This window comes from Notolepis coatsorum, assembly GCF_963971535.1.
Source record: "Notolepis coatsorum genome assembly, chromosome: 7".
Lineage (NCBI taxonomy): Eukaryota > Metazoa > Chordata > Actinopteri > Aulopiformes > Paralepididae > Notolepis > Notolepis coatsorum.
Genome location: NC_140171.1, coordinates 51013267 through 51028898, shown reverse-complemented (window position 1 = coordinate 51028898; position 15632 = coordinate 51013267). Strand labels below are relative to the sequence as shown.

The 15632-nt window shown below is 47.8% G+C and overlaps 1 protein-coding gene across 1 annotated transcript in view; it reads right to left on the bottom strand.

The window, feature by feature from the left end:
• LOC311232429 (neuronal acetylcholine receptor subunit beta-2-like) overlaps positions 1–14195 on the bottom strand; it is a gene marked incomplete at its 3' end in the record, with an annotated part of 36453 nt that extends 22258 nt beyond the window's left edge. Inside the window, exons 1-2 of the mRNA XM_084319222.1 lie at positions 14049–14195; positions 2171–2215 (exon numbers count right to left, since the gene is read on the bottom strand). Of these exons, the coding sequence (XP_084175348.1) occupies positions 2171–2197 (27 nt within the window). The 5' untranslated portion in view covers positions 2198–2215; positions 14049–14195. The remainder of the gene's footprint in view (positions 1–2170; positions 2216–14048) is intronic.
• Positions 14196–15632: the final 1437 nt, after the last annotated feature.

Genomic DNA, 15632 nt, shown 5'->3' with positions numbered 1-15632 from the left:
AGACCGAACTGAAAAATATAGGCTACATTTGTCAACGTTTTAACTTAGTGCAAACAAACAATATGCTCAGCCAGCACTAGACTTTCCTTTCTTTAATATAAACACAAAAAAACAATGTCAACAATGTTTAAATTCCTGATTGTCAGTTCTTAATGGAAAGATTTGTTTTCTGCTTGAAATTAAAGTGCAGTATTTGAAATACAATGAAAGGAATATGGCTGGATTTCTTATCAAAGGGAAAAGTGTCACTGTTATTTAAAATAAATAAATAAACAAATTAGAAGGCCATCAATATAAATTGCAGCATACATCAAACTAACACACACACACTGTACTGTTTCAAAACAACACTGCTCTGTTCATTCTATTTTTAAAATACGTACATTATCTGTCTACATTTATTTAGACTAACATTGTTTAAATATTGTGGTTGATTACGTAATTCGGTGAGTTGGAACTATCTATGGGTTGGCGGGTCCCCACGGACATTTTAGTGTCACGGACCTTCAGCTCAGTCAACGTTATCAGCCCCGGACGTGTGAATATTAAAGGCAACCAACTTGTGTTCGGCTTTTCTCTGATTGGCCGCGCCCCCACGCGCAGGCAAGCGCAGTCGTCCCACGTCCCAAATGAAATCCAAGGAGCGTGCACGAGCGGCAGCGCGGGCAACCAACTTGTGGCTGCTGTTCCAATGCACTTGTGTTGGGCTGCGGTAGCAGTGGAGCGCTATGAAATGCGCTGAACTAGAAAGCGTAACGTTATTATGTTTCACGTTTTTAACAACCAACTACCAGATTCACTCGTGTATAAACAAAGCCCATACAGTTATGAAATGGGCTGAACTAGAAAGCGTAACGTTATTATGTTTCGCGTTCCATTGATTAACGCCATTACCTGCTGTGCTGTAGGAAGCAGAGGTACAGTAAGTTACAGTAGGTGTAGGTTACATGTTTAATCAAAGCCCATACAATTTTTTAGATGAATGATTGTGGATATAATATAGAAAACACATCATTATGATATTGTCAGAGGGAGAGGCATGACTTCGCGACAGCCATATTAGACACTCACTGTACATCAGTGTGGAACTGTAACGTTATATGTTATTTCGCCCGTGGAGGCTGCTGAGCCTGAAGCGCCAGCGGGGCGACGCAGTGGTTTATCCCCGGCTTTCGTGCGCCGCCGCCGGCTTGATACAGCTTCAGCAGCAGCAGCGGCGGTGCTCTGTTGTAGGAAGCCCTTAAATGACAGCGGCGCGCTCTCATATTTTGCGAATGCATAAACTATATCTTAAATTATGGCTATGTGTCTAATATGGCTGTCGCTTATCAATGACTTCGCGACAGCCATATTAGACACATCGCCATAATTTAAGATATAGTTTATGCATTCGCAAATATGAGAGCTCTGTCATTGAAGTGGGTGGTGGCAGCATTACTAACAGTAGCGATTTTTATTGTTTTGTCATGACCAAACATAATCCCAACATAGATAGGAGGTGTACTGTATGTCAAATGTCGGTCATGTGGTGGAAGAGTTTAGTACAGTCACACAACAGAACACCGCTGTAGTACAGTCACACAACAGAACACCGCTGGTTCGACCAGCGCTTCTGCCGCGCCGCAAGGGCGTGTGCTAGTGGATTGATTGATTGGCCGTGTGGCCAATCAGAGAAACGCTGAACGAAAAGCTGAACACAAGTTGGTTGCCTTTAATATTCACGCGCCCCGGACGACCAACCCCAACTGGAAGGTATTGATAGCATCAAGGCTAACAGCCATCTAACAACTAGTTAGCTAGCTAACAACAATCTAAACTATAGCTATCCCTTCACACTTTTTAAGGGTAATAATTGTTTCATTATAAACCAATTGTGTTAAAGCCTAGAAGAAAAATACTGAGGAGCGGAATATTTACAAATGGACATGAAAAACACAAAAAGTCCTCTCACCTCAAATTCAGCTGTTTCACTCCAAATATGACAATGTAGGTGAACTCTGACCCCAATTCTGGACATTTAAATACCAAAGTATGGGAGACAGGATCCTCTGGTGGTGAAATATAATGAATGTGACAACCTACCCGTGTGACAACGTCCCCCGTTCTCCCCTAGAACCTAATAGACTAGAGTAGATTAAAACAGTGTTTGATAGCAGTGGTAAGATCATACCTGAAACAGCCACAGGTTGGTTGTCATAATCTGTTCTCTCTCATTCTGTAAGACAGCAGACACATAAACCCTGCCCTGTAATCACCCTATAACACTGCAGGACAGAGATACTTAGGGATGCTCGATATTGGCTTTTTTACCGATACCGATATACCGATATTGTCCAACTCTTAATTTCCGATACCGATATCAACCGATATCAACCGATACCGATATATGCAGGGTTCCCCCCCCCAAACGGAATAATTTCAGGTAATTAACATTAGATATCTCTTGTTGTGGAATTAACACAACATTATGCATACTTTTGACAATAAATAAAATCGGAATTTGTTCTTACTTGCTTGCCTGGATAAATAAAGGTTATAGAAATGTAAAACAATAAAAACAAATTTAAAAAAAATTGAAAACCGATACCGATATTTTCCGATATCATATTTGAATGCCAATATCGGCCGATAATATCGGTAGGCCGATAATATCGGACATCCCTATTCCAGAGTATACATTTCAGTGTCGGGAGTAGTTAACTATAAGTAGTTATAATAACTAGTTTAACTATAAGTTGCAGTAGTTAGGTAGTTTAACTGCATTCAAATCTTAGTAATTAAAGGGGTGCTATACAGCTTTGGGAGAGAAATTTGAAACTCAAGAGAATTGAAAGAATTCTCAATTTTGCTTCATTCAAAGAAGGCTTATGTTTTGGGTCACGGTCCCTCAAAACTATTTTGTTTTGATTTATGATGACATAAGACACAATAATTCTAAGGATCACATGTATAGTAAATATGTTATATGTTACACTAATTGCAGGTTTTGCAAATGTTAACAAATCCCCCTTCCCCGAAACTGCATAGTGCACCTTTAACTACTTTGGGCCATGTAGATAGTTCATTACAAATGTATTTAATATACTTACCTAAACATTTAGCATTTGCTGATTCCACCTCAACAATAGCAGAGGTTCACAGAGCTGCCGTGATGTCATGTGGGTCATGTGAGGATCCACAATGCAACTCAGCCGGCTGGGACATGAATGCCCTCTAGCCACGACCCTCCTGTCTTGGTAACACTTGCCCTAGCGCCTCAATAGTTTGAGTATGGACTGCGCATAGGAACATATAAACATATAAATCATATATTGAGTGGCTGAAAGCTGCCAATGAAGAAAAAGCTGTAAGGAAAGGTCCTGTGAGGGGTGTCACATCACTGGGATGTTGCTAGCTAGCAACGCTATTGTTAGTTGGTTGCCGGTGTGGTATTGACGTTAGTGTTGGAATTGACAGGAGGATAACGGCTAGATGGCGTCCACATTACAGCTGACTGCGTTGCATTGTGGACTCTCACATGACCCACCTGACATCATGGTAGCTTTGTGAACCTCTGCTGTTGCTCCCTGTCCTCTCCCTACAACACACCCTCAGTAGGGTTGGGTACCGTTCACATTTTAACCGGTACCAATACCTGGGAATCGATACTGTTACCAGACGGTACCTTTTTTGGTACTTTCATTATAACAAAAAAAGTTATTCTAAACTAAAGTCTAAACTTCTTAATTTCAACATTGTTATCACACCACACAAACCCCTCCCTACCCCCCTCTCCCAAACAGATTTTTTATGTTGCATGATCATGTATACATTTATTATGTATTATTCTTTTTTAAGTTTAAATATCAACATTATCTGTGGCCATCCTCAGTAAATACTATCAAACTCCTCTGACCTCATCTGGTCGTTCCAAAGACCAGAGATGGGACGTGCATGTACACACACACACACAAAGGGATACAAGATACCAGATACAAGATACAAGAGTTTTATTTGTCACGGCATACAGGTATACAGTGAAATGCGGGGGGTCTCGCCCGCAACGATGTGCAATAGTACAAGTAATAATAATAAGAGTCCAACCAATAGAGCGACTTGCAATAAACAAGTAAACAAAGTAGGCATATCGGTGTCTGTACATGAGCTATTTACAGAGCATGGTAGGACATGCTAGGTCCTGTGGCAGTGCAGTACACTGTTAGCTACGGATGAGGCATTGGGTCTTTATGTACACTGCTATACAATGCTATATTATACGATCTCAAGCTATACTATTCTTAAAGTGATCTTTCCTTCTGTAAAGTGTCCATAGTGTGAGCGTGTGCAGCATGAGTGAGTGTGTGCTCATGTTAAAGTGGCTGCTAGTGTGTGAGCGTGTACAGTGTGTGTGTTGTGTGTATGCTCATGTGTGCTTGTGCGTGGAGAGTTCAGTGTTCAAGGCTCTGATGGCCTGGGGGAAGAAGCTGAGCCTAAGTCTCTCTGTCCTGGTTACTGGTGCTCGCAGGCGTTTGCCTGACCGCAGCAGCGTGAACAGGCTGTTGTTGGGGTGGTGAGGGTCTTTCATTATCCTGCAGGCTCTGGATTTGCACCTCTTGTTGTATAGGACCTGCAGGGTTGGTAGTGCAATACCCGTGGTACGCTCGGCTGAGCGCACCACTCTCTGTAGGGCCTTCTTGTCCTGTGCCGTGCTGTTGCCATACCAGGCAGTGATGTTTCCAGTCAAGATGCTCTCTACAGCTCCGGAGTAGAAGGACTGGAGTATCTTCCCAGATACTCTGAACTTCCTTAACTGTCTCAGGTGGTAGAGGCGCTGCTTCGCCTTTTTTTACGACTGAGTCTATGTGTGTTGTCCATGTCAGGTCCTCTGAGATGTGGACCCCCAGGTTCTTGAAGCTGCTCACCCTGTCCACGGTAGCCCCGTTTATCCTCAGTGGTGTGTGTGTCTCCTGCTGTCTCCTAATGGCTTATAACAGACTTAATGATTTTAGAATATTTCAGATAATGAAATGAAATGTTTATATCATGAACTATCCAGTTAGTATTTATAGTGTAATGTTTGGCTACTTTAAATCATTGAACGTAGAGAGAGAGAGAGAGAGAGAGAGAGAGAGAGAGAGAGAGAGAGAGAGAGAGAGAGAGAGAGAGAGAGAGAGAGAGAATGAGAGTGAGAGAGATACAGCCCCCCCCCCTCCCTCTGTGATGTATTAGGTTTGAGTTTGAACGTCTTGGTTGCCGTAGTTGATGTGATGTCACACTAGGAAGTCAACACAGACCTGGAACCTGGAGGAGCCCGATGCATATATAGAAACGAACAGCCAATAAATGTGAAGTTATCTTTGAACCTCTGTTGTCAAGCCTCGTCAATATAACCCCCCTCTTTCCTCACTAATGGAACTGGTGTCGTGGAGTCACTCCGCTGTAAGTGTTTCCAGGGTTAGCGGCTAACGGCTTAGCTTAGTTAATGGCTAACGTTAGCCATTTGTCTGTGTCTTATGAAATGACAATTGCATTTCATTAATGGTCCGCACTGGTCTGTGTCTATAATGAAATGACAATTGCACGTCATTGGAATTCTGATTATTTTCTATTATTATTATTTGGGTACCGGAATGTGGCACCGATTGATATAACGTGAATCGATACTCAGTAGTACCGACGTAATTCGGTCGGTACTACCCTTAAAAGTACAGAGTTCGGTACCCCACCCTAACCCTCAGACAACCGAGAGATTTGAACCTGGGACGATAGGATCCACAGGACGCCGCACTAATCCGTTGAGCTAAACGGTCTGACATTAACTGTGACTGACTAATCCATAGTTTACACTTGTCAAGAGCCAATTATTAATGTCCAGTATTGACAATAATAAATCAGATGTCATGCTAATATGTCATGTTCTACAGTAGGACTTACTACTATGATACCCATTAAAACAAGTCATTCGAATAATAGAAGCCTACTTTGCTGGAACGATTCATTTCAAACGTATACAGTGCGTGTGTGTGCGTGTATGTTTTTGTGTGTGCGCTCGCGAGCTGACTCGCTAAGCCTTTCCCTACACATATACATTTCTGGAGCATTTCTTTATCCACTCTGGTTGGATGGTGTATTGTGCTGTATAATGACAATACATTTGAATCGGATCTCATCTTGAGATCGCTACCTGTTGAGTGGATCAGCATGGTGCAATGCCGGTGCAATGCATTTTGCCACTGTCGTGTTCATGGTTGTGTTTACCTCCGCCTGAGTAACGCCCACGGAGACCGGTGGAACGTTGGTTCTCCTTAAATAGGTGTAAACACGGGCTGGTTCGCCAGAGAGCACCAAGGTTCAGAGGCTCCAGAACGGAGCTGGAGCCGGTGTGAAAGCGCCCCAGGTGAGGTTATAGATCGTATAGCTTTACGCTCTGCTCTATTGGAACTATCCCTTTATCCACTCTAATAATGAATAACTTTCTCCACATGCACACACCTATTTACCTCTGCCTGGCCACACCCACATCCGCTCCTATATAAGTGGGGTCGTGGCCACACAATCAGCTCCTTCCCTACTTTCACCACCGAAAGTGTCTGTATACACCACTTTAAGTTTAGTGCCAAAGTAGTTTGTTGGAGAGGAGCTACGTTGACATTGTATCTTTGTTTTTTCTCTCTCTCTCTATTTTTCGAAAAAACAAAGAGATAATGTCTTCACCGTCGGAGGGTCTAGACGACTACAACGCTACCCTCCACCAGTGCTTCACTATCGCGGCGTCCTACGTGCGTCGTGGGGCGTCTCTGGTTCCACTGTCATGGCAGGCAGGTGCGCCTGGGTGGCGCCCGGAGGAGAGTGTGCTTCGCCCAGGGGCCGTTGAGCTCTCATCTCCTGTGAGGTGGCCGAGTTCCGGCCCTGTTTCCCCCACCAGAGGACAGTCGGCCGACAGGCCGACAGTTCCTCTGGTGGCTGGGGATTTGTGTCGCAGACTCTTCGCCTCGGCTCGCTCTCGTCGTAAGACGGCGAGCAGCGGGGGTGAGCGGCCTGGTTGTAGTGTTGTGCTGGAGCCGAGCAAGAGTTCTCTCGCCTCTTCTCCATATCCGATGGAGACTGAGGATTACATGGAGGGGGCGGGGGCTCTCTTGTTCGAAGGCCCAGTGGAGACGTGTCACTCTCCCCTTCAGGGAGTGGCAGGGAGTGCTACGTCTCCCTGGGGTTCCTTGTACTCTGGGACTGGGTTAAAACCTCCACCCCGGAGACGAGATGCCCAGCTATCTGCCGCGTTGGACGATGGCGCCCAGTGTAGCCTCCCGTACACGAGGGATGCGAGTGACGTGGAAGAAGGTATGCAAGGGGAGTTGCTTGCCTTGTTCCCCATCCTCATGGCGGCTGCCGCAGCCGCCAATGGCGTGGCGTTGCCGCAGCCACTGCCGGCACCTGTTCCCGATGACATGATAGGTCATCTCTGGCAACGTCGTCCTGTGAGAGAGACAGGCGTTGTCTGCCCATTCTTCCCAGCAATGGAAGCTTACGTGGCACGGGGACAGGTAATATCCCGCATCGTTGGCCTTACCCCCGCCTACATGCCAGTCACGCGGGTGGTGGGTTTGGTCCAGGGGCTAAGGGACGGGGTGCCTCGACTTGATAGCCCGATGGCAGCCATCCTTTGCCCCGAGATGGTGTGGGAGCCATTAAGAAAGCCAGTTCCCCAGGGGAAGTCGGCTAGGCAGTTGGCGTCGTGGAGTGACCAGGTGTACATCGCCTCGACACAGAGCCTGGCTGCAACCTCCAACATTGTGCAGCTGGCGCGCTACATATCGGGGCTGATGGCAGGTGGGACGGTACTAGATGACCATCAACGGTACCTCCACGCCCAGGCGGCTGGAGCCATCCTGCATCTGACCCAGCTGCAGGCGATAGCCGCCAGGAAGGAGCGCGCCCTGGCCACTCTCATCCAGTGCCACCTTTGGCTGGAGAAGGCGCGGGTGCCGGACCAGAGGAGGATTCCACTGCTCACGGCCCCCCACTCCGATGCTGGACTTTTCGGGTCGGCCATGCAGCAGATGACGGCAGCCTGCAGGGAGATGGAGGAGGAGTGCTCCGTGCTCCAGCCCCATTTTCCCAGACCCGATGCCACCGATGACGTGAGGAGGAGGCAACGCCGGCAGAGGCCTGCGGCCGTTGCCACCGTCACCACCGCCGCTGCTGGGCCTTCCGCGAAGAAGGCCAGGAGTGGAGGAAGTGCCGCTACCGCTGCAGCCAGTCGCCCTGCGCCCGTAGGGAACGGTAGGGATCGACATGACCAGGAGGCTCCTCAGCACCGTCCCTCCGGGCCGGCTTCCCGTGGGGGCAAACGGTGTTCTGCACGCGGCAGGCGACGCTAGTGACTCCCCTGTTTGCCCCCCCCCCCCCCCCCAAAATTATGATTTTGTTATTAAATGAAGGGTCCCTCCTGGTGAGGGACTGTTTTTTGTTACAAAACGTGTTTATTCACTATATATTTGGGGATATGATGTAAACCCTCAACTGCTGTTGGGGTTGTGTTCTTGCTTAGGGAGTGTGGCAGTTTTCTCTGAAAATAGTTTTTTGGTTGCTATTATGTATGAGCTTAGCAAGGCCTGTGGCTAGCACTTGGTCGAGGACTTATGTCTTCTCTCGTCATAAAAGACGGCGTTCTTCTTGCAGTAGTAAGAGTGAACTTTTGCATTTTTCATTGTATGAAGGGGGTTGTGTGTGTTCATGTTACGTTTAAGTAAACGTGGCATTGAGTCCACAACTGGGTTGAGTGTTAGCCTGCAGAAGTGGTTACATATATAGCTATTGTACCAAGGTCCTTGGACCCTCTCTTTAAAATCTGTGTTTTTTCTTTACTTTAGGGTAAAGGTATAAAAATGCGGGTGGCAAGTTTCGCCAAGCCTAAGCCTTGTATAAAAGCCAGTTTTTTACACAAACGAGTTTATCGTCTGTGGCTGGCGTGCAGAATGTAAAGCTATTACCCTAACAGGTATATGCGCTTTCATGTAGCGCGCTAACAACTAGTGTCATGGCGCTGCTTTGTTGTTGCATCGTATCAGGGGTGTGGGGTCATATGGGGTGAAATGATAAACCCCTCCCCCTTTTTACTGATTGGCCAGGGGGTTGGGCCTCCTGTCCGTCAGTCTCCCTGTCGGGCTGTGGGGTCAGCGCGTCACAGGGAGGGGGAAGGGGGGAGGGGGTTCCCTGGTCCCACTCCATATTAGGATGGGTGGGTCACAGGATTTCCCCGGCCATGGAATACGTCACTGGGTGCGTTTTCCATGAGACATCCGTGAGTTTTTTCAGGCTCTGTGCTGCGGACCGCTGTCAAAGTCGGATGATTCGATGCATTTGAAAACTGTTTGTTTTCTGCTCTGCTCTCTATTAAAATGTGTATCGGGCCTTTGGTCACTTGGCCCAATTATTACATATATATTTTTCAATTGTTACTCATGTAGAGGTCTCTCTGGGGGATTTTCTGTCTTCCCCTCTTGTGTAAAGAGCAGAATTGACAGAGTTTATCCTCAGACGCGTCATATGAGACCCGTATATGTGTCTTATTGACCGGCTTCCTGCTCCTCGTCCCAGACAGCATGGAGGGAACGTTGTCTGGTGTTTCTTATTAGAATTCACCATTGATGTGTTTTGGGTTCTCGACGTGCATATAGCGCTGGCCCTGGGTGCTTTCAATGTGGAACCACGTTATGGGCTGACGCGCCTTGGTTGCCCAATTCATAGAAACAGCGTTTTTTATGCGGGAGGCTGGCAAGGAGATCTCTACCGAGCACCAGTGCACTAGGTTAGACTCGATGGCTCACGTACATCTAAACTAAACAGTGATAAAACAGAGGTAGTCCTCATTGGCTCCAAGTCCACACTCACCAAGCACCCGAGTTTCACCCTCACCATAGACAACTCCTTGGTTTCCCCTTCCCCCCAGGTCAAGAGTCTGGGTGTCGTCCTCGACAGCACTCTATCATTCCATTCCCACATCAATAACACCATCCGGTCCGCCTACTTCCACCTTCGCAACATCAACCGCCTCCGCCCTTCACTCACTCCCAACAGCGCCGCAATCCTGGTCCACTCACTCGTCACTTCCCGCTTGGATTATTGCAACTCCCTTCTCTTTGGTCTCCCCCACAAACTCCTCCATAAGCTCCAACTGGTCCAGAATGCTGCTGCCCGTATAATAACCAGAACCCCTGTCATCAGTCATATCACCTCCGTCCTACGCCAACTACACTGGCTTCCCATTAAACACCACATAGACTACAAGATCCTCCTCCATACATTCAAGGCCATCCACAACCTCGCCCCTCCATACCTGTCCGACCTCCTCCACATCAACATTCCCACCCGGTCCCTCAGGTCTGCCTCCTCCATCAACCTGACAGTCCCCCCAGCCCGTCTGTCCACCATGGGGTCAAGAGCCTTCAGCTGCTCTGCTCCCCGCCTCTGGAACTCCCTCCCCCCGACATCAGGAACATTGACTCCATCATCCCATTTAAAACCCACCTCAAAACCCACCTGTTTAGGCAGGCGTATGTCTGATTAAATTTTTTGTCTGATTTAATTTTTTTATGGATTGTGATTGTAAATTAACTGTTTTTAAATTGTTGTACGGCGACCTTGAGTGCCTTGAAAGGCGCCTTATAAATAAAATGCATTATTATTATTATCTCCGGGGGGAGATGACGGAGTAGATCAATACATTGGCGGAGGGGTCTCACGCCCATGAGGTGGGCCACCAGGAGCAGTGCATTCGCATACTGACCGTCTTGGTGGCGCCCTCTGTGATGTTTTGGATCGACACGCGTACCTACCCCCCTCTTAGGACTGGGGATGGCCGCGTGACTAGGACACGGGACTGGTTCTGGTCGCGCCGGACCAGGTCAGTTAACCCGTTGTCCGCCGGGGCGCAGATCTGCTGTTCTGGTACCCCGCAGATGTGCTTTTCCGGGGGGGAAATGCCGGGTCGGCCTTGGCGTCGCGGGGATTGATGTCGTGGATGTGTGTGTCATGTGTATGCCACTACGAGTTGCCCTTAACAGTGACATGCTTGGTCCATACTGTGTTGTGCCTTGCGCTGTGTTAGGGGGCCTGGTCCTTCTCCATTTATTTCACCCCTCCCTCCCCCTGCTGGGCGGGGATGGGAGGGGGCTGTCGAGGAGGTTCCTGTCAACCCCTCTAGGCATCCCTGTGTAGGTCCCGGTCCGCCAGGCCCAGGTCCGAACTCGTTCTCGTCGACCTGTTGGCCTGGGTTAACCCTTTGAAAACTGAAACACTTGTACTGCTTGTATAGCCTGTGTATACACGCAGTTATGTTTCTTGGTTTTCTTGGTGGGTTAAGGGAACAACCGCCTCCTGTTAAACTAAACATAGGGGAGTGGTTGGTTCCCCGGTGTGTTGGTAGCAGTCGACTCTCGGGTTGAGGCCGGGCTTGACCCCGTCTGCCCGAGAGTGTGCCCCCGCATCTTTCATGACGTCTGCCAATTGTGTCAGCCTCTTCTGTGAACCTCGACCCGCTGAATTGGGGGGTCGGGTTTGTGGAGGTTATGACATGGTGCACAGCATACCGAACACCCCTTCCGCCGGGATACTGTTCTCACAGTAGACCCTTTAGGCGCCTGTCTAGTCCGCAGTGCTCCAGGCACAGGTCGAGTTCTGCTCTTGGGGCCTGTTGCCTGGATTGAGGGATCAACCTCCTTGGGGGTTGTCTCCCCGGCACGCCGAATGGCCCTGCAGTGTTGTGGGGGGGTAGCCTCTTGTAGAGTGCTTCAGAGCGGTGTGCCAAGGGGGAAAGGGCCTGCTCTTGATTTGGGCCCTGTCCGATACGCTGGCGATGTGGGGGGTGGTGTCACCAGTGACCGTCTGGTGGGGTCCCGATGCTACGACCTCGTTGGCCTCACCAGGCCCCTTTTTTCAGGGGGTCCTAGCCCTCAGGTTGTCCTAGGGCTGGGACCTCCTCCGCGCTCCGCTGCTGCAGCCTTGCCACGGGGTTGGGTTCCTGACCTTCGACCCCGTGATGTTGGGGGCTGTGATGGGGGTGTTTTGCTTCCCGTCCGTTTCCTGGTGGCATGTGGGATGCACGCCTGAGTGGTCGCGGGTCCTTCTGAACGAAGGTAAGTCCCACGGTCTGCTCACCCTGTGCGTTTGAGGTGCTAAACCCTCTTCACACAGTCGGATCCGATTCCCTCTCGTCCTCCACTAGGGGGGACCGGGGGGCTCTGGTCCTCCCCGGTTCTGATGGTTGTAGGGGGCCTCAGCGGGTACATCTGTCGAGCTTTTCGTTCTGCTCAGCTCCTGTGTTCCAATAGAGCAGAGCGTAAAGCTATACGATCTATAATGTAAGGTTATCCTATAACCCTAGTTATATGAGTATAGCGACCGCTCTGCTCTGACTCACTGAGGACCCCATGGTCTTCGCCTTCGGTGGTGAAAGACTTGGGAAGGAGCTGATTGTGTGGCCACGACCCCGCTTATATAGGAGCGGATATGGGTGTGGCCAGGCGGAGGTAAATAGGTGTGTGCATGTGGAGAAAGTTATTCATTATTAGAGTGAATAAAGGGATAGTTCCAATAGAGCAGAGCGCTCGCTATACTCATATAACTAGGGTTATAGGATAACCTTACATTTTGCCTGTCCTGGTCACATAATCAAATGCACCCACCTTCACTCAGCCTCAGCTCATTTGTTGCTCCATATGATATTCCCAATTTAAGATTGTGATCCTTTTCCACAATGTAGTTTGGAAAAGTCGTGTTAGTTTAACACATTGTCTGCCACGCAGTATGCCCATCTTTGTGCCCAGTCTGCCAGCGCTGTAATACTATGGAGATGTTTACCTTCTTTGCAGGGCTATAACTTTTTAAATATTATAGCTATATCGACATTACTATGGCCCATTCAACATCGGGTATCTATCGTTCCGGATGTGGGAACGTTATATTTTTTTATTCTTACATTGTTGTGTTAATACCGTCGTGAATATAAATATGTTTTTACGTTTTTTTGCAGTAATTCCTAAAACGCGCGTTATAGGCCCGACGCATATGATAGATTATCGATTGGCGTTTCTTTCCTATACACGCTATATTAAAGATTTCAAATGTATATGATGGGTATACATTATGCTTCATCATGCGTGAAGGAAAGGGGGTGGGGGGTCGTTTATAATTCCTTGATCGTCAGTGACGGCTTTATTTAGTATGGGTTGATATGTTGATCAGACTGATTGCAAACAAATAAATGGACAATCAAGCTGAAAATAACGTTAGATTCCTCTTACCGTTCGCCGATGAGACTGGAGGAAAAATATTCCAATTATTTGACGTCGATCTGCTAGATCCATTTTCCGTTTGTATGACGCAATAAACGCCAAAATCATATTGATTATTGCGTTTAGAAAGCGATCCCAATGCACTCGATTGTGTATCTAGACCCACGTTACAATATATCTCTGGTGGAGGAATTTCCCTGATGCACCGAGCGCCACTTCCGGTTTGGCGTGGAGTGTAACTCGCCCGAAATCCACCAGGCGGCGGTATTGAGGCGTTGCAATATCAGAACAGGGTCCAGCTGCATCCCGGAGGGAGGCTGGATGAATTATGAATGCCATGACAAAAAAATTTAATATTGATCCCAAAAACGAGTTCCCTCGTTGTTGGCGCACAACGCATGGCAGGCAATAACGAGTGTACTCGTTGTTTGCGTCCAAAGTGTTAATAACACACAAAAATTGTTGAACCTCTTTTCATTGTGAAGTAGCTAGTGGTTTGTTTACCCAACACTGCTATATCTAGCCAGGTGAGCAGTAGTCATGCAATGGAATGTGTGTTGTGTCACTTGTGTGTGTGCATCTGTGTGTGTGTTATAGTTGTGTGTGTATGTCTGAGTGTGTGTGTGTGTGTGTGTGTGTGTGTGTGTGTGTGTGTGTGTGTGTGTGTGTGTGTGTGTGTGTGTGTGTGTGTGTGTGTGTGTGTGTGTGTGTGTGTGTGTGTGTGTGTGTGTGTGTGTGTGTGTGTGTGTGTGTGTGTGTGTGTGTGTGTGTACCTACCACACTGATGAGCTGGGACAGGGACACTTGTATAGAGATAGTGACCTGTTGGCTCTTATTGACAGCAGGTCTGATCAGCTTGTTGTAGCGTTCTGGACTCAGCAGGTAGTTCACCAGCCTCTCCTCCGCATTCTCTGCCCCACTGCCTGAGGACACACATACACACACACACACACACACACGCACACACACACACACACACACACACACACACACACACACACACACACACACACACACACAACACACACACACGACGAACACACACACACGACACACACACACACACACACGACCCACACACACACAACACACACACACGCACACACACACAACACACACACACACACGACGAACACACACACACAACACACACACACGCACACACACACGACCCACACACACACAACACACACACACGCACACACACACAACACACACACGCACACACACGACACACACACGCACACACCACACACACACGCACACACGCACACACACACACGCACGCACACACACACGACACGCACACACACGCACACACACACACGCACACACACACAACACACACACACGCACACACACACGCACACACGCCACACACACAACACACGCACACACACGCACACACACACGACCCACACACACACAACACACACACACACACACGACACACACACACACATGACACACACACAACACACGCACACACACGCACACACACACACACACACACAGGCACACACGTACACACGACACACACACACACATATAAAGTAGGATGTTGTTAGGATGAGAGGTGGTGGAGAACATTTTCTCCATTCCCTTCACATTTTGTATCAGCTGGTTTTCATTATTCATAAATATGGGTGTTAAAGGGACATTTCACTTTAGTAGAACTTACCTCTTATCAGTAGTCTTACCTCTATCAAAAGTAAGTAAGCTAGCGACCACTACTGCCCCTGTCACCCCCTGTCAACACCACCATTCCTCCCAGGTGTCTGGCTCCTTATTCACTTCCATTCATTTTGAGGACCAAGTCTAAACATAATACATCTGAATTATAAACAAACTATACAATATTATTCAGTGTAATATATTTTTCTGAGTATAGGAACTATTTCTCACTTACGGTATAGTTTGACCTCAACTGTCAACATCTTACAGAATGTTTAGAATCTTTCTTCCAGCAAGGCATCACATAACTATGGTAACCACTTTGGGAATTACTCAATAATCAACTAGGCTGCAGTAAGAATCTTAAAACCAGATTCTCAAACATAAACATAAAGACGGACAACACGCTCATCACAGACAAGCTGGATGTAGCCAATTACTTAAACACTTTCTTCACAAACATAGCCACAACACTGGTAAACAAACTACCCTCCCACTCAGGGCATTATGGGGTAGAACACATAGTAGCTTACTACAAAAACCTAGGGGTCCGCAAAGACGACTTCAAGCTGGAAATGGTAACAACAGATGATGTACTCAAAAAACTGAGCGCCCTCCAACCTAACAAGGCCACTGGCCATGACAACACCCCTCCAAATTCCTCAGAGACTCAGCAGCCGCCATCAC